The sequence below is a fragment of the Phalacrocorax aristotelis genome, chromosome 22 (assembly GCF_949628215.1).
Source record: "Phalacrocorax aristotelis chromosome 22, bGulAri2.1, whole genome shotgun sequence".
NCBI classification, from domain to species: Eukaryota; Metazoa; Chordata; class Aves; order Suliformes; family Phalacrocoracidae; genus Phalacrocorax; species Phalacrocorax aristotelis.
In genome coordinates, this window is record NC_134297.1 from 7,240,856 (window position 1) to 7,266,117 (window position 25,262).

Here is a 25,262-nt window from a genome sequence, read left to right on the forward strand (position 1 = left end):
CATGGAGGAAGCCCTTGGTTTTGCTCGTTACCTTGGTGCGAGGCAGGGATGGGATGGTGCCAAAGCAGACCCAAACATTTTCCATTCCCTGCACTGGGAGGGAAACTCTGGCTTTTTATATGACAGCCCTTCAGCAATCTGGCATCTCCATGGAGAGAAACCTGGTGGGATGGGGCTTCCAGCTAAAACGGAGTTAATCCTTTCCAGTCCTTCTGTGCCATGTCTTTTCCCTGTACCGTAAGTAAAACTTGCAGGGTAGCGTCCTGCCAGTTCCCCTTTCCCTCGTACATACTGATCTCTCCTGCCCCAGCTGGTAGCAGCTGTGGCCCGGAGGAGCCAAGCAGTGGAAATAGTTTGTGCAGATAAAGATCATCAGAAGGTTCAGAGCAGATCCTGAGGTGCGACTGTCCCTGAAATCTCCTCCCACGCACGGCTCATCTTAGGGCTGATATCTAGTTTTTTGTAAGGCGGGGAGAGATGCAGAGGGGAGGAGAGGTGGAGAGATAATTTTAGGTGCTATGTGTAAAAAAAGGAAGTGGTTTGTTGCTATAGCTTTAGTTAGAAAGAAAGCTCAGCCCTGCCTGCTGAATGAGCCTGTTTCAACCAAGTCTATGCAAAATAAAAGTGTGCTTTGCTATTCCTGAATGGTTTTCGGCTGGGGGATGTGGTTGGGAGAGGCATGAGCAGTAGGAGGGGCCATGCCCCAGGACACTGTCCTCTGCTGTGCCATGGCAGTTGATGTTCCTAAGAAAAGAGACCAGTGAGCACAACTTGCAATTTTTACTCCTATTTTCTCCTGATAATGCCTTTTGCTAAGGTCCGTGGAAGGGTTTTGGGTACCCAGTGCCTGGGCAGGAGCACTGGTCGCTTTTTAACAGCTGTGAAAAGGGAGGCATGGAGGCACGGACAAAACTAGGAGCTTTATTTTCCAAGCTGGATGTTTCCCTCCACGTTTGCTGTGGCTCATGGAAAAGAGCTGCCCTCGAAGAGAGGCGACCTTCCCAACTCCCTCTGTGAGCAAGGAGCCGAAGTCGGCGGCTGAACCCTGTGTTTTGCCAAGGAGTATTAGCACCCCAAAGAGTGTCCTTGGACCCGTGCCGCCAGGAAGGGGAGACTTCAGTTAACGCAATGCCAGAGCACACTTCCAAACGCTTTGCACTGCATAACATTTTCCCTTGCCTCATTTCAAACCCCATTTTGAGCTGGGAAGATAATCCCTTGGCCCAGGCATTTTGGTCTGATCAATAAGTGGAAGCTCTTGATTTTTTTTGCATTCCTTTACTTGAGAAGCTTTAAACGGGGAGAGGAAGATCAGAGGTTTCCAGAATCAGCAGTCACTTGGAAATCCTTGGGCTGGAGCACTGCTTGCTTGCTCTGAAGGCTGCTAGGCAATAATTCAGTCCTCAAACGGCCACAGTCTGCATTTCTCATTGGGAATGGTCTTTGGACAGATGATCTTTGCAGGCATGTGACCCCAGAGATGTCCTCTCTCCCTTTTTAAAGCCTACTGACCTGTCAGCACCTTGTGTTTCCTGTGCAAAGGGAGCCCAGCATGGGTGCAAAGCAAAGCCAGGTTGCTGTGAAAGCGGGTCAGAGTGAGAGCAAGTGAGAACGTGTTGCATTACAGACTGCAGGACAACTGGGTGCTCTCAAAGCTGTTTTGTATTTGTGTATTTCTGGGGGGAAAAAAAGACCCAAAACACCAAACAACAAACAAAAAAACAACCAGAAAAATCCAGGCTGGCCACCAAGAAGTGCTGGACCTCTTGGGCCAGCTGAGCAAGGAGTGTGGGCACTCTCAGGCAGAACTCCTAGGTCCTTCTTTTTTTGCTTTGCTTTACATTACTTTTACTTTACTCAGGGGAGGAAGTGCTGTCTAGCAGCTAGAGCAGAGGAACTTAGAGTCTGGGCTCTGTTTGCAGCTCTGGTGAGGAGGTGGAGCCTCCAAACAAGCAGAGCAGGGGATTACCAGCCCAGGGTCTCAAAGCAGCCAGGACCCCTGCTTTCGTTTTCTCACTCAGCCTCGAGCACACGTCCACCACCAGTCACCGGCCAGTGGAGCACCCAACAGACAAGCCACGGTATGCATGTTTTAGAGCTGGAAGGGTGAAACCTGGGACATCACGTCCTTTATCTCCAGGGCTCTCTGGGTTGACTTTAAGAACTTGACAATATTGTTCAGGTTTTGTCACCAAGGGCCTGTTTTGCCGGTGGCCCAGGGAGGTGGCACAGTGCTTTATCGCAGCCGCGGCAGATCTCTGATGGTATCTGCCCTAGGAGGCGCATGCTTTGGTGAGAAGGTGCATTTTGGCGGAAGCGCCATTTGCGTTTGATGTGTTCTTCACCCAGCTCAAAAGCAGCTTTTCAAAGCTGCGTTATCTGCCCCCACATCTTGACCTAATTTAACAAGTTGCCATGGTTGCTCAGATAGAGCTTGATGCAATTTTCTTATCTTTTTTGAAGGAGAAATGTAACTGCTCAGGAGTTAGTGAACTTCAGTTTCCATAGCTGCAGGGAGGGCTGGCTCTGGACATCTCTGGTTTTGGGGCCAGCTTTCTCAAAGCTTGGCCAGCTTGAGTCTTACATTAAGCCAGATTTTTTTTCTTTTGACATGACCTAGGAAATGGAGACAGAATGCATCTATTAAAAATATTTAGGCAAGCGGTGTGTTATGATGCATATTCTCTACAGGCAGATGTGCTAAACTTCACGCTGGCTTAGCTGAGCTCAGTTTAAGCTCCCTCTTTCATGCAGTAGTGCAGTGTTTGGTGTGGGCGGGCAGCTCATGCTAGGTGCATGCTGGCACATGGGCACAGATCCCTCCGTACCTGAGCCCAGCTGGGTTAAATCAAGCTCAGCTTTGCCTCTGTGCCTCCTGCAGCCCTGCCTGGGGCTGTGCCCTAGCTGGATCCTGCAAGCCGCTGCCTCCGATAGGTACCGTGACCACCAGCACCCTTCGTGAGACCTGACGCCACGTGGGTAAATGCGGACAGTCTGTAGCAGCGCATGCAGAGAGCAAGTGGTGAGGGTCTGACCGCACTGGTCTTTGGCCTTTCTGCCCTATATTTATTTTTCCACTACTCTGACCTACTTGTGCTTCTGCTCTCCTGGTGATGCAGGTCCAATGGAGGCTCAGACCCTCCCTCGGCCCCTGTGGCTGGCGATAGCCACTCAGGGCTGAATTGGTTTTGGCTTTTCTTGAGTGCCCCAAAGCACCTGCGTGGGTTTACAGCCAAGATGTGGTGTTTGTTTGCTTTGTGGCACGTAAGACCTCAGCATCGTCTGTGCAGGCCGGGGCTTTCCATCTCGCGGTGTTGTCTGCATTGCCACAACACCAGAGCTGTGATGTGCTGAGCTGCTGCTCCACATAGCTGAGCACACAGAGCAGAGCGATTCCCCTTGCATTTGAGAGGCGAAAGGAGGAAAGAGGGACAAGGAAGGTGAAGTGAGTGCGCACCAAACCTCAATCCCTGATCTGCGAGGCTGGTTTTGCATTTGTGACACTGTCCTTTCTTATGGACCTGGTTAAGAAGTTGCTGATACCTTTATAGACAATCTCAGCACCTGAACAGTTAATACGCCCTTCCCAGTTAATATCAGACATGACCTGAGTGTCTCTCTTAGCGACAGATTGATGCTATCTTCATTATCATGTTGCCCTTAAAGAAGACAGAAAGTAGTGCAGGGAATAGCTGACCTCTCGCAGATGCTATCTCGCCCGAGCGCCCAGGAGCGCTGCTGTCTACCCAGGCCAGATCCAGCCCGGATCCTCACTATCAGCATCCGCAGTACCATGTCGATAGGGTCCAGACTTGCCTGCTAGAGCCATCTGCCCTGTCCAAATCATCTGCGGTGCAGAACCCGAAGCCTTTGACAAGGCTCCGTTTCTGAGTGATGCCTATCTGTGACACAGAAGTGAAAGCACGCAGCTGCTGTTTTGCAAGAAAGTCAAGTCGGTGCCAAAGAAAGTGGGTCTCTTTCAAAAGAGCTCGTGTGCTGCTTCCCCTCTCCTTGTTGCTTGTGCTGTTGGCCTGAGGCTTCCACCAGCAAGCTCCTCAGACATGCTGTGGTCATCAGCATTCAAAAACCTGCCAGCACCTGCCTTCCCAGCCCCTCTCCCCCCACGGTCTGGTGATACGGCTGTCCTTGACGTCCAGAGTCTGCAGTAGCTTTCCTAGGAACATCAGCATCCTTCCTGCCTGCTTGCCTGCGCTTCTGGAGAAGTGTGCCTGTATGGACATCCATAGCCACTTGTATCTTGGCTTAGGGGCATTTGGGGATGCAGTCAGCTGCCCCGGCCATCAGAAGCAGCACAACGGCAACTCCAGCCCCTGTGCGACGCAGGGGATGTTGTTAGCTTGCTCATTATGGGTCATACCCTTTACCTGCCCTTGCAGGGTGACTTCAAGTGTGACCAGGCTGCAGCTTCTGCCCGCTTTCTGCCTCCGGTGCAGAGCCTGCATGGACCCAGCAGCCCTTTCCGCCTCCGCAAGGTGGGGAGCTTGAGGGTGGGGCTTGGGGCTGGTTCAGTGGCTCCTGCTCCACCTGCCAGACATGTGCAAATGACAGTGAAATCAGCCCCACAGAACACTGCCCAACCGTGACGGCAGCTCAGCTCTCAGCAGAGCTGCTGCAGCCGCCGGCCCTGGCTTCTCAGCAGCCTGGAGGCGATGGCAAAGCAGCAACTGTGGCTTAGTCCCTCCTTCGAGCAACGCGCTGGAGCGTTGCCCGGCAGCTCTTGGCCTGCAGGACCACCTTCAGGGGGAGAAGCAAAGCTCACGAAACCCCTTGTGCTTTGCCAGATGCCTCAAGAGTGAGACCAGTCTACCCATCATGTTCTTCTTCAAAACAGAGGACATGCATAGGAAAGCCCACCTGGCCGCTCTCCTGCCTGTGAGCGTGGCCAAAAGCGTGTGGCTCCCCAAAAAAGGTGTTTTCTGGGTCCTTCCCTGCTTTCTTCACGCCTGCTTTTTGGACATGCTTCCATCCGAGCACCACCACCACCCTCCCACTCATGCAAAACCAGCACTTCGCGGTAGTGTGACTACCTGTGCCAGTCTGGGCAGGAGCTGAGAAGGAGGTGGTTGAGCTTGGTCTAACAAGGGAGCCATGGGCATGAGCTCTGCTGTCCTGCAATGTGCCATGGTGCCATCGAAGGGGGCTCAGGGAGAGCAGGCTCATGAGCGAGGCAAAGGCTGTTTTGGAGACGTTGCTATGCCCAATTGTTTTGTTGGGTTGGAACCACAAACCACAGAGCAAAAAGCATAGGTGCGCTGCTTTTTTTTTTTTTCAGTAGGGTTTTTTTTTCTTCTTTTCTTGTTTGAAAGAAGGAAAACAAAACAGAGGCCGTTGAGAGGGGTGGGGTTGTGAAACTGTCTCGAGAGAGAGTGAGGATGATGCGTTTCGGGCCGTGCCTTCCTGGGTATGGCGCAGATGCCCGGCTGGGTGGTACCAGCATCACCGTTCCAGTGAAAGTGGCCGTCGTGCATAGTTTGGTTTCAAACCCCTCCAGAGCCGCTGGGTAGGAAGGTGATAGGGGACCTCCAGTCCCGACCAAGGGAGGGTGGCACGGGGATGGCATGGCACCAAACCCTTTGCTCTGGGGACACCCACGGATGCCGTGGGCAGGCTGGTGCCAAGGAAGCACCGCTCAGCCAGTGGTTCCTGACAGCAGCCGGCTGTCACCCGGCTTAAGAGGCATATTTTCCCCCTGACGTGGGAGAATTCCTGTGGTGTGACGGTCCCTGCTGAAGGACCCCGTTCAGTGCCACCAAGGCCAGACAGGGCCCTCATTGTGGCCCCATCAGGCGGGCGAGCCCCTCTGGCGGGTACTATTCTTAGCAGCCTCCATGGGTGCCAGAGGTCACGGTGGGGCGGGAGGACATCCCACCACCCTCTGAGTCCTCGCCTTGTCTTTTGTGGAGCAGGGGCTGCCCCCGATCCCCAGCCTGGGCTGAGCTTGCTCTGGGAAGTCCCTGGATGTGTGCAGCAGGCCCAGCTCCATAAAAGGTGGCTTGTGTCCCTCCATTCCACACTCGGGGCTGCATCCAAAAACAAGGCTGCAAGAACACTCTGGTGATGGTTGTTTTTTGGAGATAACCAAGGCAACAGGTCGTGCGGTGGGGTACACCCGCAGAGCAGCGCTGGCTTTGGGGCGGTTGGTGCGGCTGTGCGTGCTTGTACCATGAAATGATCTGGACCAGGCGTCACGGTGGGGATTTCCAGCCCCAGCTGGGGACGAGCGTAAGGGTTGAAGCAGAAGGGGTGGAAAATGGGCGCTGCTCCCAGCTCCTGCGGGGGCGGAGGTTTGGGGTGCGGAGACAAGCCCAGCAGCTTCATGCTTGCCCTGATAGCTTTGGGGACATGACATTGGGGCGGGGGATGACATCTCTGTGTGAGCAAGGGCCACCTTGAAATCGTTTTAGGCACTGGGAAAAATAACTCCCTGCTCCTTGCTGGTCTGCAGAGCAGGCAAAAGCAGCTCATTTCTGAAGATAGCCCTCCCAGCATTAATTACAGCTGTACTGGTCCACCAGATGATGCGTGGACCTCCAGCACCCCTTCCTACCCTGCGGTCTCTCGTGTTTTCAGGCACACAGGCTCGGGCATGTGCTGGGTTTTGGTTCCTGCCACCTCGTGCATCACCCGCCTCGCTGACATTTCGGAGTCGTGCCCCAGCGGCAGCGGCACATCTGCAGGGCCTCTGCTGCCTTCCCCTCTGGCAGGGCGTGTGTTTATAGGAGCTGAGACATGCCTGCGAGCCCTGCAGTAAACACATTCTTGACATAATTGCTTGTCCAACACAGAGGAATTTGGGGTTTTACGCGTGTCCCACAGGCAGCTTGGAATAGACCTTGGGAATCCCTGTTCCAAGGATGACACCACTTCCTTCATAATCCCAGAATACCCGGCAGAGTGGCACCCAGCGCAGCGGCAAGAGCCTTACCTTGCTTGCTGGAGAGAGGGCAAGAAATTGCTGGGTTTCCCGACACCTCTCCATGCCAGCTGGCAGCCGAGCTGCAAGCACCAAGCCTGAGCTTTGCCAGCCGCTTGGCTCGGGGTTATTGACACTTGAACCTTGAAAGGCTCCCACAGAGCCAGGGTGGCCCAGAGGTATTGGGGTTCCATCCATCTGATTTTGGGGAAGGAATTAAAAAAAAATCATTGTTCTTTGGTTGAGCAGGAGAGAAATCAGTGCGAGGTGATGAACCTGGGCTTGCTTCAGTCTTGTCTCCTAGGACTCTATTCTGTTAACCTGATTTGGGTGCTGGACGCTCTCTGTGTGTGTGTAGGGAATTGGTGTAAAGTCAGATGAGCCAAGAGAAACCAGCCCTATGTGGATTCACCTGCGATTCCCCATGGAGGACCTCAGGTGGCTGCAATAACCTTTTTGTCCAATGTTTTCTCTATATTTAAAGCTCACTGCTATAAATAGGTCTAAGCTTTGAGATGCAGTGGTATTTCAGGCCAAGGTTTTGGCTCTTCCCTTTCGGATGAGAGGCGAAGGCGTCATCTGAATTTCCTCCCTCGTTTTGGCATGGATAACCCAACTCCATCCCTACCGGAGAGCGTGGTCGTGGAGTCAACGTCTTGGCGAGCTCCTGCCAAGAACAACGGGCTAGAGCCTTTCCCCGCTGAGTATTGTCTTCCCGTTTACAAGCAGAGAGATGCTGTGAGCTCCCCGCTTTGTCCTGCCTGTGGCTTTGCGATAACCCCCACGGCTTGGCAGAGGACTCCGTGCCAGCAAAACTTCTTTAGGGATGACGGGAGGGAAACAATTTGGGGAGGGCTGGACGGGGCACAGCAATTCCCCTGTCCCAGAGCCAGCTCTCTCATTTCCTCCTCCCCAGCAGCTTGTCTGCTTTTGAGTCATTTTAAACCTTGTGGAAAGGGGGAACAGCCCTCTCTTCCCTCCGTGGGTTATCCTTCAGCCACAGCTCTGACACCCTTCATTGTCATTTGTGGAAATAGGCTGTTCTCCATCCCTCTTTCTGAATACATAACACTTCTTTCCCTGCTTGAAGCTTGTGCTCGTTGCTCTCAGAAGGCGGGTTTACCCCAGCCTGCCGTCCTAATCCAGCCTGTGTAATTCTTTTTGTGATAATTTCCTCTGTTTGTTATTATTATTCTTGTCATACTTATTATTATCGATATAGTCTAAGCCGCGTTTAAAACGTGGCAAAATCTCTCCCGAAACATGTTGCCCAGAGCTAAGTGCAATATTTTGGGTGCGGCCGCATTTAGAAGTTGCTCATCAAAAAGATTTTGGCTTGAGGGTTTCTCCACTACCTTTGATTAGGACACAGGCGCGAAGGAGAGATAAGTATTTCGAAATCACTCCATGTTCACCATTAATCCAGCCAAAACCAGGCTGCGAAGCCTCAGGCTCTCAGTGGGGTGCACTCAGTACTGCAGGTTAGATGTGTGGGGCTCAGGACCCCGAGGCAAATTGCTGTTGGCCAAAATTAGCACCCCAAGGGAAGACGGAGACCCTGGTGGTGTACGGAGAGGCTGAATGTACGTGGGGTGGGATGCTGCGCGCTGCCTTACGCCTCTCAGGCTGGAACCAGCAGCCGCAGGGTGGTTTGCTTATGGCTTTGCTAAGATCGTGCCAAGACCGTGATGGGGGGATCCACCAGTCCTGAGCTGGTGAGATCTGTCTGCTGAGCCAGCCAGCCCCTGCCTTCCCCATGCTCCGGCAGCCCGCTGAGCTCTGCGAACCGGCATAGCCCATTCCTGCAGCAACATGCCCTGGAAAGAGGCCAAATAATTTTCATACCTGGGTCCCCCCCTTATCTCGGTAAACAGCAACAGAGCAAAGAGTCAAGGTCGGGAAACGAGAGTCTGCCGGAGTTCATGCGATGGCCAGGAGCTTTTTGGCACGGAGGAAACGGTGGTGCTCTTGTGCCAAGACAATGACTCCTCGCAGTTTGGATGCCAGAAAAATAATCCTATTTATGTAACTCCAAGTGAAGCATTCCAGTGCATGAATATTCAGCTCTTACTGCAAATAGGAAGCTCTTTCACCTGCAGGATTTAACTCTTGAGCTGTCATCTCTTGCCCTGTGGCCACTGATGGTTTTTTTTTGATAGTAGAAGGTTTTATTTTTTTCAGTGAGCCCCATTTGCGTGTGATATTTTCCCCCACCACGGATAGAAGGGGCCGTGCTTTTCCTGGCATTAATGTCTTCTGTTTCCTTTGTCTTTCTAGGCAGTGGACCCATCCAACTGTGGCAATTCCTGCTGGAACTGCTCACTGACAAGTCCTGTCAGTCCTTCATCAGCTGGACGGGCGATGGCTGGGAATTCAAACTTTCTGACCCAGATGAGGTAGAGTGCCCTGGAATTAAGAGCACAGCCCCAAATGCTGCTGAAATCTTGGTGTGGGTAACCCTCGCCTCCTCCCTTCAGGGCTGAGATTTGGGCAGTCACGTTGTTCTGGTCATGCGTGTGTGGGGAAAAACAATGGATTAGAGCCCAGCTGAAAACTTGTTAAAAATTGGGCTGCAGGAATACCTAGGAAGCAGTAATTTGTGCCCAAAGTTGGTGTGAAGTAGCTGAAACACCATCGAGAGAGGTGTATTGCCAAAGCTCTTCAAGTAGGATGGGTACAGGTGAGGGGGGGGCTTCCCACTGATTTTTGGGGAGCAGATGGGACATTGGTTCCCTTCCCTGAGTTATATCATTATGTATCCCTGAATCTGGTGGAGTCGCCATCCCTGGGGGCGTTCAAAAAACATGTAGACGCAGCACTTCAGGACATGGTTTAGGAGGCCTGGGGGTGTTGGGTTGGGGGTTGGACTTGATGATCCTAGAGATGTTTTCCAGCCTTAATGATTCTATGATTCCATATATTCTCATAGAGTCCTCTGCAATGTTCTGCCATTGCATGGGGTTTTCCCAGACTTCAGTGCTTGTGACCCATCCGTGTCCATCTGAAAGATGAGGAAAGGCCTCTCCTTCCCTCGTGTCTGGCAGCGCTGCTTGCAAAGAAAGACTTTTCCTTTTTTCCTTCCCTTCCCTGCGATGTGCGTTCTCCCTTTTGACTCTCCCCACCCCTCTCCCAGGTGGCCAGGCGATGGGGCAAGAGGAAAAACAAACCCAAGATGAACTACGAGAAGCTGAGCCGCGGCTTGCGCTACTACTACGACAAGAACATCATCCACAAGACGGCTGGGAAACGCTACGTCTACCGTTTCGTCTGCGACCTGCAGAGCCTGCTGGGCTACACGCCCGAGGAGCTCCACGCCATGCTGGACGTCAAGCCGGATGCCGACGAGTGAAGGCGGCCGGCCGGGGCGGCTGCGCGCCCCGTGTCATTTAGGAGAGTCGATGGGACTTTTTCTGTTGGTTCTTTTTTATTTTTGCTGTTATTTTTGTTGTTCGTTATTATTTTTGGTTTTTTTAAAGAGTAACTCAGATTTGATGCTTTGAGGATGTTGGGAGAGAGGGTGGCGGAAGAGGCAAACTTTTGGCTGAAACCTAAAAAGTTTGGTTCGGAGAAGGACGGGGTTTTTTTCCTGAAAGCTCCAAGACAGGCTTTTTTGGGGTGAAATTCTGAGTTTTGAGAAAGCCAGAAAAATGTAGCTCACTTAAAAAAACAAAAAACCAAACCCCTCCCCATCCCTTGCTGTTTAGAAAAAATCTTATCGAAATGATCCCTTTGGTTTTTGTGTTCAGGAAATGACAGTGTTCCCGAGGATTCGAGGTTTTTAAACTTTTATTGGGGCGGGGGGAAGGGAGGGAAAACCAAAGTGGGTGAATATTCCTGCTTCGGGGAGGGGCAATATAGGAAAAAAACAAGAACTGGTTGTCATTCTTGTTACATCGCCTTTCTGTTGGTTGTCTTCTTTTCTAGAAAAGACAGAATTTTTGCCAAGAGGGATCAAGACTCTTTTTTTTTTTTATTTGTTAAAGTTTTATTTTATTAATTTTTTTTTTGTGCCAGTATTTTTTTTTTCAAATAGTCTTAAGCTCTAAGATGGTCTCAGTATTGCAATATTGTGTGTGTTTGTTTCTGTTATGCCAGCTGAGAGTTTTATCTACAGTGAGGAAAAAGGAAAAAAAAAAACAAAAAAAAAAAAGGAAAAAAAACCCCACAAATTAGTTTATGTAGACCCCACTGGAGAAGTGTAGCGCTACGACTCGGCATCTCCGAATCGTATGTGAAGGAAAATTAACTCCGAAGTGGCTCCTCGTGATGCTGGCTGGGTGTGCCGCTCTTGCTTCCAGTCCCACACGCTTTGCTCCGCCGTTTGCTGATAAAGCTGGTTGAAATTTCCGCTTTTTTTTGTTGCTGTTAAAAAAAGGGGCTGCGTTTGTGCACGAAACCCATCAAGATTTTCGGGGAAAATGTCTTTTTGCGTTTTCCAAATCCCTTTTTTGCTTAAGGAACGCGTTGGTGCTTTCAGAAAATTCAGGTTTGGTTTTTTTTGGAGGGGAAAGGGGAGAAATTCCCATGTTTTGAATGTGGTAAATGGAAAATATACAAGTTGATTGGGGGGAAAAAAATCAGGGAAAAGTTGAAAAACCAAAGGGAAATATTTTTTCCTTCCTGTTTCAACCAGCTCTGTCTTTATTGCTGTATGTCTTAACCAGCCTGGGCACACGCAGAAAGGAAATTGTCCTTGCAAATGGCTTCTTTACTGCTCGTTGTAAGCCTGATCCTGCAAACCCTTGTCAGGGTGTGATTAACATGAAGCATATGACTGGTGTTGCCGGGGTAAATGAGAGGTCTCGCGTGCTTGAGACGGTTGCAGGATCAGTCCCAGGGTAGCTGCTCCGTCTGTCCCCCAAACCTTTTGTGGCGTGGTTTGCGTTCAGAGGGGTAAATCCTGCTGCACCGAGCGCTTCCTGGGATGCTCTGAGCGGATCGAGGCTGACAGCTGCCTTCGGGCTGGGCTCGGTGTGAGCTAGAGGATCAGGCAGCGAGCGTTTCCGTATCCAGACATGACCCTGAAGCCGGATCCGTGTGGATCCCACTGCCAAAATGGGGTCTTTCGCCCCTGAGAACCGCTGGGCGTTTTCATTTTTAAGACAGTATTACACATTTGAACCAAAAGTACCTTTTTTTTTGTGTGTTGTCTGTCTGTCTGTCTGTGTGTTTTAGGTAGTTGCTTTCATTACAGAAGCACTGTGAGATGGTAGTGGGGGGCGAGGTGGGGAGAGGCTTTCCAGACATGCTCACCGAGCGATGCCTGCCTGATCCAGGCTGATACATTGGGTCGGCAGGACAGGACTCTGCGTGCAAAGAGCTGAAATACTGGGGCACGTAACCCCCCCACTCAGGGGCGGCGTTGGATGGGGAGCTCGACCCCAGGGCAAGGTGGTGCTCAGAGGTGCTGGGCTCTCCTCCTCTTCCTCGGGAGCTGGGGGCACCCAGCACATCTGTATCCCCGCTTGGTCATTTTGGGGTGAGTCAGCCCCAAAACTGCTGCGTGCTTAAAAAACAGGTGATGGTGGAGGGGAAACGAGTAGGCCAAGAGGGAGCTCCGGCCAAGGAGGATGGTGGTTTAGGTAAGGGAGGTTATTAGCTATGCTGTTAGCTCGTGGGGCTGGGGCTGCGCATCATCCCGCTGAGCGTTCGGAAAGAAAAGGGTGGGCTGGACGGAGAGGAAGGAAAGGGATGGAAGGGAGGTGGAAGGAGCAGGCACCAAAGGAGGAAAGGGACGCTGCCCGCTGCGAGGTTAAACGTCAGCTCATCTCCTCGGGCAGACAGGGCAGAGGGGAGAAAGCTTGGCCGAGCTGGAGAGAGGAAAGGAAAACGTAGATATCGTGGATGAGGTCCCCGCCACCGGCAAGGCACCGGGGCAGAGCTCTACCACAGAGCCCAGGCTGAAAAGGGAGTCAAGCAAGGTGTGACGGCACAGAAATGTGCAAGGGAGGAGTGGTTAAAGAGCATCCCAACAGGACACACCGCCGGGGTTGGGTTTTCAGCATTTGGGTGGCTCTTTTAGGTGTTCAGGACTGCTGTCTTGCACACAGCCGCAAAGGACCCTTAGCTTACCCTTCCCGGGCCACTTCTGATGTTGCTTTGAAAAATTCCCCTTACACCCTTTTAAAGGGTGCTGCCAGGAGGCCAGGCGCCCCATCTCCTGCCCTCGGCACCACGCCGTGCCCCAGGAGGTGTCTCCTGCTTTGCTCGGATGCTCCGCTGCAGCTGAAGTGCCTTTTTCAAGCAGAAAACAGGGATAAAATTTCCCTCCGACAGAAGGAACCGCAGGCTCGGGTACCAACCCCATCCCTCTGCCAGGCTGAATCCCTAATCCGCTCCGCCGTGCTTATTTTTTCAGGTTTCCAGGCCAAACCTGTGCGTTCCCAGTGATTTGGGGTAGATGGTTTAAAGGTTAGAAAGGGCGAGTTGTGGAAAGCAGCTCTGTTTTTTGGAAGTAGCCACTGGCTGGAGCTTCTCCATCGTTTCTCCCGGCCGTTTGCCATCCCGGCTCGCAGCCCGGGGCAAGCGCAGCAGGAGAAGGGCAGTACAGTCCTAGGGACGTCAGGTTTACCATCTTCTATTTCCCTTTACTTTTTATTCCCGTTCTAGAGACCATCCCAGAGAGGACTGTGTCCTGTTTATACACTGGAAATTTGCAGATTTGTTTTTGTTTCTTTTAATTTTCTTTCTGCTTTTTAATTGCCTGTTGACTTTTGGCGAGGGGCGTGCTCAACCGATGTGCTGGAACCCAAACCCTCCGACCTCCTATTCTTGGAGGCCACGAAAATTTGGTTAACCCACACACCCCATGCTGGACCAGAAGGATGGGTTTGAGAGGGATGATGATGATCTGCCAGGAATGGGGCTCGCTCCGGTGCCGGTTTCGCTGCGTTGGGAGCGAGCTTCACCCTCAGCAGATACACGTGGCTTTTGGAAATTGGGTAATTTTGTCAGGTTTTGGAATGTCTCAGGTGTGTTTGGGATATTTTCTGTGTTCTGCTCGGGATCTGCTGTTCTCCATGCAGGGGCACGTCCCCTTTGCAAAACCTGAGCCCTACCCTGGGAGCTTAGCTCCTGCAGACAGCCTTCCAGGGCCTCGGCAGTCGGTGTCTGGGACCTCAGTAAAAGGAAGAAGAAAAAAACCTGATGAAAAATACGAGCACTTTGTCTGCTGCCTGTCTCTCTCCATCTCTGTGCGTAGGATGGTCATAACCCGTGGACGCTCGTGTGTGTGCAAGTCTAGATCCATTTTATTTCCACACTACCGCCGTCCCGCTCCAGGTGTGATCGTTCAGGTGGAGAAATAGCCAAACAGGGCAAGAAATAGAAGCTATTGTCAGATTTAACCTTCTCTCGTCTTTCCAAACCAACACCTCCTCCAAAAAAAAAGGTCCCCGTAAGCACCGATAGATTCAGGCGCTGCGGGAAACGTCTCCATCTTCTGACTCTTGCTCTTCTGGAGGGTTTTTCTGCGGGGCTTTAGGGCTTGGTTGCTTGTTCCTCGTTAACGTCGCAAAATTTGGATGCCTTGGCGTGCTCTGCTCTCTGGTAGGGTCTATATAACATCTGTGAGCTGTTGTCTACATTCCAAAGAAGTTTAAATAAATGATAAATCTATGTATACGTATATGTTATAATGGAATATCTCCAGGAATTAACTGCCTCAGTAAAAAAAAAAAAAAGGAGAAAAAAAAGTCTGTGTTTTGTTTTGTTTTGTTTTTACATATGGGACTTTTTTTTTTAAGCTGATAAACATAGAAGAAGAAGAAAAAAAAGAGATTGTTATATTGTGCTGTTCGACTATTTTCCAACTTGTATTTTCATATAATTTATATTTTTTAAAAGTGGAAAAAAATTTTAAAAGCGAGATTAAAAACAAGAAAAAGCAGGTGCTTTTTAAAAAAACTGAGCTGAGGTAGCTTAGAGATGTAGCGATGTGTGTGTGTGTGTCCGTGTGTTGTGTTCTGTTCTGTTTTGTTTGGTTTTGAAACAAGAAAATAAGAAGTCCCTCCTCCACTGAATTCTTAAAGAAGGAGGGGATTGGTTTTGTTTTAATTGCTGATGCTGGCACATCATTTTGCTGGAGAGTTTTTTATATACTGTAGCCTTATTTCATATCGTATTTTAAACCATGTGAAATTAAAAAAAGAATAATTCATAACCCCCAGTGTCGGTGTGCTTATTCGTTGCCTTTACTCTTTAAATTCAGGGAGCAAAGAGGAAAAACAATGCAAAAACTTAGAAATCCCAGCAGCTTCTGTATATTTCTTTTTTTTTTCATCATTAAACAAAATTGTGGGGTTACAGGAAACAACGTCTGGCTGGCATCGCGGCCTCTGGTCTCGGGGGCTGGAAAGGGACCCCGCCTGCTCCCTCCCTCTTTCTTTGGGAGCATGGGTCGTCCTCTCCGGCTCCTTGGAGAGCGTCGCGGCTCCGCATCGCTGTCCCAGGGGCAGCTCCGGGGTTTCAAAACTGTCCTCCATCCTAAATCATCACTGGGAGCTTGGGTTTACCACCTCAAGTGGCTTTTATAGTAGGATTTTCTTCAGCAGGCTCTTGGGAAGCAGGTGCGGGCGACTCGCGAAGGCCCGTGGCCACCCGCTCGCCCTCGCTGACACGTGACGATGCTGCTGGGCATCTGCTTTCCTACTCGGGACCTCGGGCTGCCGTCCGTCAAGAGGAGGAATCGGCCTCTGGGCTCGCAGTAGATCAAATCAGACCATTGTGCTTCAGATCTTGGAAAAATACATATATTTTTATACATTATGTCGTTCCCTAGTGAGTTTTGTGCTGGCTCGGGTATCCCCTCATTCTCATCAAGCCGGGAGGAAATCCGTATTGTGCCTAATTGGACAGGGGTATGACTGGAGCCCATTAACGTGTAGGTCTGGAAGTGCTGATTAATGAGGCTGATTAATGAGACCAGCATCTCACAGAGGTTCACGGTCCAGGAGCCGACGCTTATTCATAAGGCTGGTGAGTTTGCGTGATGGGAAATTCCCAGAGGACGCTACCATTGACGCTTGTTTGCTTGAATCAGCACGAAGTGGGTTAGACAAAGCTTTCAGAAACACGCCGCTCAAATTTGTTGAATACCGAGAAGGGCAGAGAAGCCATTGGCGTAAAGAGGATGCAACAGATGAATCCAGGATAGGGAATATTTATAATAACTCCGTTTATAGTAACTCAGCTTGCAGCCAGACAGGAAGCAAGATGTCCCGGCGAAGGACTGAAGGACGAGAAGTGGAGAACCATGATCACAGCTGTAGCGTGGTCCTGGGATGCCTGTGGGACACCGCTGTGTTCCAAAGCTCAGCTAAACCGAGCTTAATAACACCAGGGTCTGGCAGAGAGGCTGGGTGAGACCCCAAAATGGAGGCAGCCCCGGGGGCACCAGCCAGGTGAGACCCAGCCCGCTCCAGCCTTGGCTTGGAGACACGGAGCTCAAGGCAGAAGCGGAGCTCGCCTTTGCCTCTGCCACCAGCCGAGCAGCCGCGCGACCTTGATCTTGCCGTAGCTCTTTTCATCGCAGCTGGAGCCGCTGGGCCAGGCGACACGGCCTCGTGCTCGGCAGAGCCCGGCCGCCCTGGGTAAATAAACAGCGAGTGCAGCTCCTTTCCCATCCGCCGCTTTCAAGTCTCCACACAGCCTTTCCACGCCGGAGGCCTCTTAGTGGAGGGGGAGCTAAAAACAAAAGGGGTGAGCGTGCCCCGGCTCTTCGAGGGGGTTTTCCCCCCCTTGCAGAAGGGCTGTGCCAGCAGGGGAGCACGCAGCGCTCTGCAAGCCCTTGCCAAACCTGAGGATGCTGCTGGTCCTTGCGAGTGAGAGGGAAGGAGAGGAATTCAACACTGAAGGGGAAGCTGAGCCACAGGCACCCAGCATCCCTCATCCCCACCCCAGAAATTGCAGACGATCACTTTAACGCTAGCACTAAAAATACCGCCGGGGGAAGCCCCCATGCACCTGGGGTGCCCGCTAGGGAAATGATGGCCAGCAGTTAACGGCCCCGGCGGCCAAGCACCCTACCTCCCTGCTCCCCCAGAGGAAGCACCACAAAGCAAATGCTCCCCCCTCGATGCCCCTGGCCCCCATCTCCTATTCCCGTGCCGAGGCTCTCCATGCCAGCACCAGAACCCGCTTAGGATATTTGGGATGGGGAAGCGGGGTTTGGGGATTGAGCCAGAGTTCTTCCCACTGGAAAAATGTCACGGCTGTAGCTCTTGCACCCCCAAAAGCAGTCCCTGGCTGTTGCAGCAATGCATCCTGCAAGCGAGCTATTAATTCAAGCGCATCAAAATTGAGCTTAATGGGAAGGGGTTTGCTGGGAGGGATGAGCTCCCCACCAGGAAAAACCTGCCTGTGTCAGGAATCGTGTCTTTAGGGGGATTTTGCACAGCTTATTGGCCCCAGGTGCTGTTGTGTGGCTGCTTAGGCGCGTGATTTAAACAAAGCCAGAGCAGCAAGCAGGGTTTTTCCAGACCCTAGTGTCTGTGCATCCAGGGATGTATGCGTCCAGCAGCACAGCGGAGCAGCAGGCAGCGTACCCCCGGGGCCGGGGGCTGGTGCCTGCAGGGTGGAGGGGGTTTTGCACGCTCGAAAGCAGCCGCACGCGCCGAGAGCTGCTGCTCTAAATAGAGGCCAGTGAGCAAACGGGTCGTTTTCAGGTTGGTGTCTTGAAATGAGACAGCTAAAGCGGTGCTTGATGGAAATAAAGAGGGATTGAAACAGGAACTGAAATTACTGAAGACTAAACTAAGGGAAGGGCTCTCTAGAAATCTCTGAGAGAGAACAAGAGAGGTGGAAGCAGGCGGTGAAAAAGGAGAAATGTGAATATAGGGGAAGGCAGCAGAAGGATGGAGAGGGAGAGGTGCGAGGAGGCAGACTGGGGTGCTGCAGTGGCGAGAGGATGAGCTTTGCTCCTTCCCTTGGCGATGTGGGGCAGGCCCATGCGCGCAGATGTGTGCATGCACACACGTGCAGAGCCGTGCACACATGCCGCTCATGGCTGAGTGCTTGCTGGGGACAACGAGGGCCTTACGCCAGAATAACTGGAGATTTAGGGATGCTGGAAGGTATTTAGACACTTGGACCCTATTTAGCCGCCCAGGGCTTGCCGTGCCCGGGGTGGTGCTGCCGCGGGTGGTGCTGAGGGTGCCAGGGCGGCCTTTCAGAGTCAGCACTTTCCGCTCCATGCACTGTTTGCTTTCCACGGCCGGCTCCCTCCTGCTGCGCTGAGGCCTCTGAACGCCGTCCAACAGCAACTTTCCGGCTCCTCCAGCGGCCTTTCCCCTGCGCCGGCAAGCGCTGCCATTCCCTGGCCTCGCTTGAAAGCTGGCCCCACAATGAGCTATTGTGCCAGGCTGCTCCGGAGGGGAGGCAGTGACCGGGGCCAAAACCCAGCTGCCGGGGGGGGGCCTGTGCCTGCCAGCACCCAGCTGCCTTGTGCTCCCCAGAATGCTGCATCCCAGGGGTGGGGATGCTCCCCAAAATACTGCATCCTTGGCATAGGGATGTTCCCCAAGATGCTGCATCCCTGGGGTAGGGAAAGTCCCCGAGATACTGCATCACCCTCTTGCCTGCAGCATCCTTTTGGGATTGGGGGTGGGAGAAGGACTCTTGCAGCCCTGGCCATGCTAATCTGGCCGTACTAATTATTTCTTCCTTAAGACAGCACTGTCTTTGCAAGGGGTAAAATTGGGATGTCTTAATGCCCCCCAGCTTGAATTAGCCTTGATGGACCCAGGGGGAGGACACCTGCTGCCTCCCACTCTGTATCCTCAGCCTAACTCTGTGCCGTTTCTTATCTGCCTGCCTACACCCCCCTCTCCTTCCCATCCCCTTCTCCTTCTCCCCTCCCAGCATCCCAAACCCACCATCTCCCACCACCCCTCCTGCCTGAGGTCATCCCTCACCCCCTCCCTCCCATCTCCTCCTGCTCCAGTGCCGGCACCGTGGAAAAGGCATCGCAGGAACGTTGCCATGTATTTTCAGCTTCGATTAATGACATTTGCTGGCTGGAAACGACGAGGCAAAGCCAGAGCCATGCAACCCACTGGCTCGGTGCAGACCACCGGCATGCCCGCCGCAGACCACCGGCGAGCCCGGGGCCCTGAGCCCAAACCCAGGCAGCCCTGGGACTCATGGGGAGCTGGGTGTGGGCGGCTGCGTGGGCTGGGAGGGATGGAGGAGAGGGAAAAGGGCTGCTGAGCTCAACCCCAACAGAGGGAGGGGTTTCTTTTAGAGGGGGGAAATCACCCTTCCAGGAGCTAGGCGCTCCAAGGAAAATTAAAAATAAAAATTCCTGCAATGATCAGCAAGGTTTTTCTTTGGGTATTTTTGTTGGTCCCCATCCCCATTGCTCCTGCAATAATCCCAGCCACGGCTTTGCACTGTTGATGGCATCGCTGCCCTTGTGCCAGGCGCTCTGGTGGAAGGGGGCGAACCCTTTGCTAAATGAGCTCAGGAAACTGGGCAGGGGGATTTGGCAGTAGGAAAGGGTTTTGCTGCTGGTCTGAAAGTGGAGGAGGGGTTGGCAGGTGTCCCATAGTGTAGGTCTAAGAGGCAGAAGGTGTGACATGTGGAGCTGTTAGGCCTTTTGGACTCTTTCACCTCTGTGCCTCAGTTTCCCCAAGTGCAAACCATTTCCCAAGCCTCCCCTACCTGGCTTTAAAGGACAACATGAGTGCTGGGAGTCCCTCTTTGGGGGTAGGATGGGATGGCTGCTCCTGCCAGCCCCACCACAGCCACGCTGTTTGGCCAAAGCCTTTCATGCAGAACAAACCCGTGCCCACATCTCCAGCAGCCTTTCCCCAGCTCTACCCCAAATATCGCCCGGGAGGGTGGGATGGGGCTCACCGGGGGATGTTGTCTGGGGTTTCACTGGGGACACTGCGCTCAAAACCTGGGGGCTGGGACCCTCCACACGGGGCTGCAGGGATCAGGGTCCCACAGGGAGGCCGGTGGGATGCTCTGTCTGAACAGCTCAGGGCACTTGCTTCCTATCAACCGCCTTTGCAAGTGGTTATGTTGTTCCATATACACCCACCTGGCTCCCAAAAATGCTTTTCTGGGAAGATGGGGGACAGCTGAGAGAGCAGAGGCATCAACATGGAGGATTAAAAATTAACCTAGGTGATTTTGGACCTTAATGATGTGCAAAAGCCACATCCCACTCTGCAGAGCATCGCTTCATCCAGCTTGGACCCATCCTGCTATTTCAGGCTCTGGCGGGCTCAGGGGCACTCGAAACGGGCTCGGTGCTGTGGCTGCACTGCGGTGAGGGTGAAGGCGGATGGAGGCACCACGTCCCTCTGCAACTGCCCCAAACCCTGGGTGAAGGTGGCCCTTTCTGGCCTGGGCCAGAGGCGTTTTGCAGCCCTTGGTGTGAGCACCATCAGCATCTGTTTCCAATCCGCCTGCCAGCTTGTGCTCCTCTCCCCCCGAACCCCTCCCCAAACCCCCTCTGCTCTGCACCCCCCCACTCAGGGCAAGCGGAAAGCCCTTGTCGGAGCAGAGCTCCCCGTAAATCACCGGGCTCTGCATCACCGGGGGCTCATTTTTCATCACAAGGGCACCAAAAAAAATAGCAAGTGGGGAAAATACTTCTCCTGGCACAAAGGTGGCACAGCCCCGGTTCAGCTGTGGAGTGATTTTGCCACTTATCCTTGGGTGACACAGGGGAAACCCCTCTTTGCTGGTGCAAAGCAATGGATCCACAATGATTTATGCCCTTCAGTGTAAATCTAAATCCTACAGCTCGTTTCCCAGCTGAATTTTGAAATCTCTGTCACTGTTGAGCTATTTAAAGGCCGTGCCAAGCTCTTGGCTGGGATGTGTCAAGGGGTTTAGATCCCACAGTGTTAAATCTGTTCTGGTTTCTCTGGGATGCTGCCAGCTCCTGCAGTGATTTCAGCCACCCAGCACCTGCCCGAGCCCCCCTGGCACTCCCAGCACCCATGGGTGCCTTTGCAAAGGGCATCTATGGGTGATTTGCGTTGGCTGCGTAATTCAAGGTGGTTTCAGCATCTAAGGAAGCAGCTGATAGTCTCAAATGTTATAGAAATTATGATTTTTTGCAAGATTTTGTTCACTGTGTAAGATTTTGGTTGGTGCTGCCGCGGGGTTTGCCAGGTTTTGGTAAGATCTGTCCTCAATTTTAGTGTCTGTGCATCCTTGTTTCTCAGTAAAATAAGGATAACTACCAAAAAAGAGTCCCTGGTCTCATGGCTCTGCCAATATTGGAATCTGATTTTGGGGTGAATAAGTAGGGGAATGTGAACTAGGAGCAGCAAGGAACATCCCCGCGGTGTGACAGCTTTTGGGCTCCAGCAGCACCGATATTTACAGCCGGAGTGGGGGAGCTGCAAAACTGGCCACGGTTCAAGGCAGAGCAAGGAAAATGATTGGAATGAGGCTCCGGGAGCTTCGTTTCTCTCCCTACGGGTAGGAAAGGCCTTATCCAGCTCGCAGGCTCCCTCCCTCTGCGGGGAAGAGAAATTTGGCAACGGAGGGCTGAGGGATCCGGAGACAAAAACCGGGCGGTGAACAAACTGAAAGTGGAAATGAGGAAGATGTATTTAGCGGTGAGGTTCGTTAACCACGGGAAGGGCTTGCTCATGACTGCTGTGGCTCAGATGGAGCCAAGGGGGGCTCTTGTTTTGGGTCGTGTCGTGTGTGTCCCCCCCCCCAAATATTTGCTCTAGCTCAAAGAAATGCATTCATGCCTTGTAGCAGAGGGCACAGCAGCTCCTTGCGGAGATCCCATCAAGCTGCCAAGGCAGAGGTGCTGACAACAAGCCTGGGATTTTCACATGAGTTTTGGGAGAGTTTTTGCAACCAAATCTTATTTTGAGCTTGAAACGTACCTCGGTGCCAATGGGAAGCCCATCCCTCAGTAACCCCAACATTGCAGTGCTATAGCAGTAGCAAAATGGGATTTTGCATCCCTAGGGCTGCACCAACCCAGTGCAATGTTGGTGCCCATCCCCAAAACCTCACAACCTGAACCCAAAATGGTGTTTGCAACCAGACACGCAGGGAAAAACCTAGAGCAATGGGGCCGCCTTTGCCTGGTCACGGTGAGTCATCGGCAGCCTCAAGACCGGTGAGGCCATGCCAACTGCTTGCTCACCCACCGGCAGAGAGGGAAAAAAAAAAACCCCAAGACAAGCCCAACGACTCAACAAAAAAGCCATTTGCAAGTCTTCTCAGGAAAAGCCACCCGGTGCACACACGACATGCTGGCAGGAAAACACGACGCGATTTCCATAGGAGCATTCCTGGCGGCAGCCTGGGGAGCTGTGCAATCCTTCTCTGTTAAAATTAGCAACAAGGAATGTGCAATTCCTACCGGGATGGCTTATGGAAATGATAAACAGAAACAGAACAAATAAAGTTTTATATGTGGATTTAGAAATCTCAGCAGCTGGAGCATTCGATTCCCCCACCGTGAGCATCAGGCTTGTAGGAGAGGGGGAAAAAACCAGAGCTCAGGCTGCTTCCAGAAGTTGCACATTTTAGCTGAATTAGTTTAATAAACAATTTGGTTTATGATTCAAACTTGCTTAACCACACAAGCAAAACTGATAGAAATCGGTCGTAGGCCGGTACGCGCTCGCCAGCTGGGTTTGCATGAATCTGCAAGCCGGTCCTCGCTCCGTGTGCACGCGTGGAGATGACCCGTCGCAGATAAGGGATGGATTAGCCCAGGGAAGTGGGTAGAAGAAGAATTTAGTCCCAGATCTTGCCCTGACTGTGACCAAAATGAGGTGGCACAGGAGGAGCACCAGCACAGAGCAGGTGATTGTCCTCCAGCCCCACGTCGCATGAGGACCTGCGTAATTTCTCTTTGCTGAGCGCATCCCTCCTATAGACAGACCGTCTTTCAGACTCGTTGACAATTTTCTCAGACATTCTTTTTAAGCTGTAGAGATCTTAATTTTGGGTCGCTGTAACTACAGAAATAAACACAGAAGTTTCTGATGGTGGATAAAAATGACTTGGTGGTTTTTGACCGACCAACTTCTGTGCATTCAGCTTCCAGATGCTTCGAAGAGGATGGCTTTTCAGAGAGTGCTGATGATGTTGTCTGGGAAAAACAGGGCTATTTAAAGCCATTCAAAGTGGGATCCCAAATTTTAGGGCATGGTGTTACGAGTAGGAGCTGATGGAGCTATGGAGAGGAGGGTCTGAGCTTAGCAACATGCATGAAGGTGCCTTCCCATGTGCACTTCTTATGAGTTACAAAGATGATTTGTTCAAAAAGCACCTAGTAGATATGGTTTGCCTCCTGGCAGATATTAGAAGTGCTGACAAATGGGAACTCAGTTCTTGCCTTCCCTGTTTCCCCCCCAAAACACTGAGAGTCATAGGAGAAGTACCCAGAGTCAGTTACCCATTTGCTTTTCTTGTCATGCTCTGGTGGCATGGAGAGGTCCAAGCCATGCATGTCCCCATTTCTGCTGGACAAACCCTCTCCATGAGCTTCATCTCACCCAAATGCAGCCACCAAAATCACTGGCCCAGTCCCTGACTTAGTCTTGAAACCCCAAACCAGGGATGTGATGGATGGTAAGAGCAAAGTCTTGAGGGACTCCAGCCCCTCATGTCCTGATGAGAAGTCCCATGGTGTCCTCCTGTGGATGAAATCCCAGCCACCAGCAGATGCGTTTTTGGGAACATCCCTTGGAAAAACAGCCAGGAAGGAGGCCAATAGATCTCCTTTGGGAAAAGCAAAGCCTGTAGCAGAAACACTGGTGGTAAATGAATGAAAGTCCAGCAAAGGAACTCGGAGCTGTGAAGAACTCAGCCCACTAGTGGGGCTGCCTAACGTAAACCAGATTTCTGTAGGAAATAACTCCAGGACATTTCCACCACAAACTATGCGCTGCTGCTGCTTGGATAAGTCCATACACCGTCATCCCAGTCTATTTTTTCCCCATCTTCCCTTCCAAGCATTGTTCCAAGCCCGAAGACGCTGCCGCAGCCAGCTGGGTGCCCTGGGAAATAACTTTCCCACCACTTTCTCTCTCCCCATGAAGGACACGGGGGGAAGCAGACAAGAGGTCTCGCCGAAGTCAGCGGGAAGTACGCGGTTGTGTGTGCGTGTGTTATTATTTAGGAGCGTGGTTGGGAGGAGGCGATGTTGGCTCTTCATCCCCATCACCGGCTGAGCAAAGCTGGGGTTGACTTGGTTGCTCAGGCTCCTCCATGCAGGAGACCATGGGGTGGGATGGTAAGAAAGAAGCCTGGCTGGAAAGTCAGGATGGAGAAGACAATATCCATCTGCTTTCCAGGAATGGAGGATGAACACAAGGGAACATGACCTCAAGCAGAGTTGAGGGAGCCAACGCAGCCCCAGCTTGCTCTCCTCTTCCGTGCCGGATGCTCGGAGGCGCAGGACATGTCTACCCTGCAGCCCCATAGCTCTGCCAGCTTCTCGGTCGCTTGGATTGGTGAATGAAAGGAAAGCCTAAAAAGGGCATAATTTGTATTCCTGGAAAAGGCAATAATCCCTCAAAATAATTTTCTAGGTGAAGAATGGGATTTCTGATGAATTGGTAGGTTTTTTTTAAAAGATGTCTGCTTTCCATAGAAATTCTGGGATAGACATGACAAAAGAGGGGAAGGAATCAACACAGACTTACACAGAAATACTCACTGTGTGGGAGTAAACTGGGTAGAGTTTGAATTTTAGCTGAAAAATAACAATTTTCTGGGGGTGGAGAGGAACCAAATTAAATCAAAACATGTTTTGACCAGCTCTCCAAAAAATCCCAGCATCTTTCTCTCCCAAAGGCTCCCGGGTACTGGAGTCTGTACCCAAACAGCCTTCCCAGCATGGCACAGGGGCTCGCCCTTCCATCCTTTCCACATCTTGCAGGCCTTTCTGCTTGCAAAAGAGTTGCTTTGAGAACTGTAACCCTCCAGAACGATGACTTCAAAAGCTTAGAAATAGCTGACCATGGGCAGGTATAAAGAGCTGCATCTTCTGAGATGAAGCTGATAATGCATCACTGTTAATATTGAAGTGAGAGAGAGGTTTCCCATCACCGGTAGGCAGAGGGATAAGCAGGTAAAGCAGTTGGCTGGGAAAGTAAGTCAGAAATTATTTGATTGCTGGCATCTCCCCCAGGTCTGTAAGCAACGCGGTGCTGATATTTTGGGTGGCAGAAATCTCCATCACCAAATGCAGCCCGGCCCGTTGGATCCTTTTGGAAGGAGCAAGGGACGGAGGTCAAAATGGAAAATGGTCAGCAAAAATATCACAGTTAATGAGATTTCTAAAGGTTTGCAATCCAGTTCAACGGCTGTCAGAGGTCAGCGCTGA

General features: G+C 51.8%; 1 protein-coding gene across 4 annotated transcripts in view; it reads left to right on the plus strand.

Moving 5' to 3' along the window:
• The window catches only part of ETS1 (ETS proto-oncogene 1, transcription factor), a 73,856-nt gene extending 62,921 nt beyond the window's left edge, over positions 1-10,935 (plus strand). For all 4 annotated transcript variants that reach the window (XM_075116470.1, XM_075116471.1, XM_075116473.1 and 1 more), the window contains 2 exons: positions 9,212-9,330; positions 10,068-10,935. In XM_075116470.1, the coding sequence (XP_074972571.1) occupies positions 9,212-9,330; positions 10,068-10,283 (335 nt within the window). In that variant the 3' untranslated portion in view covers positions 10,284-10,935. The remainder of the gene's footprint in view (positions 1-9,211; positions 9,331-10,067) is intronic.
• Positions 10,936-25,262: the final 14,327 nt, after the last annotated feature.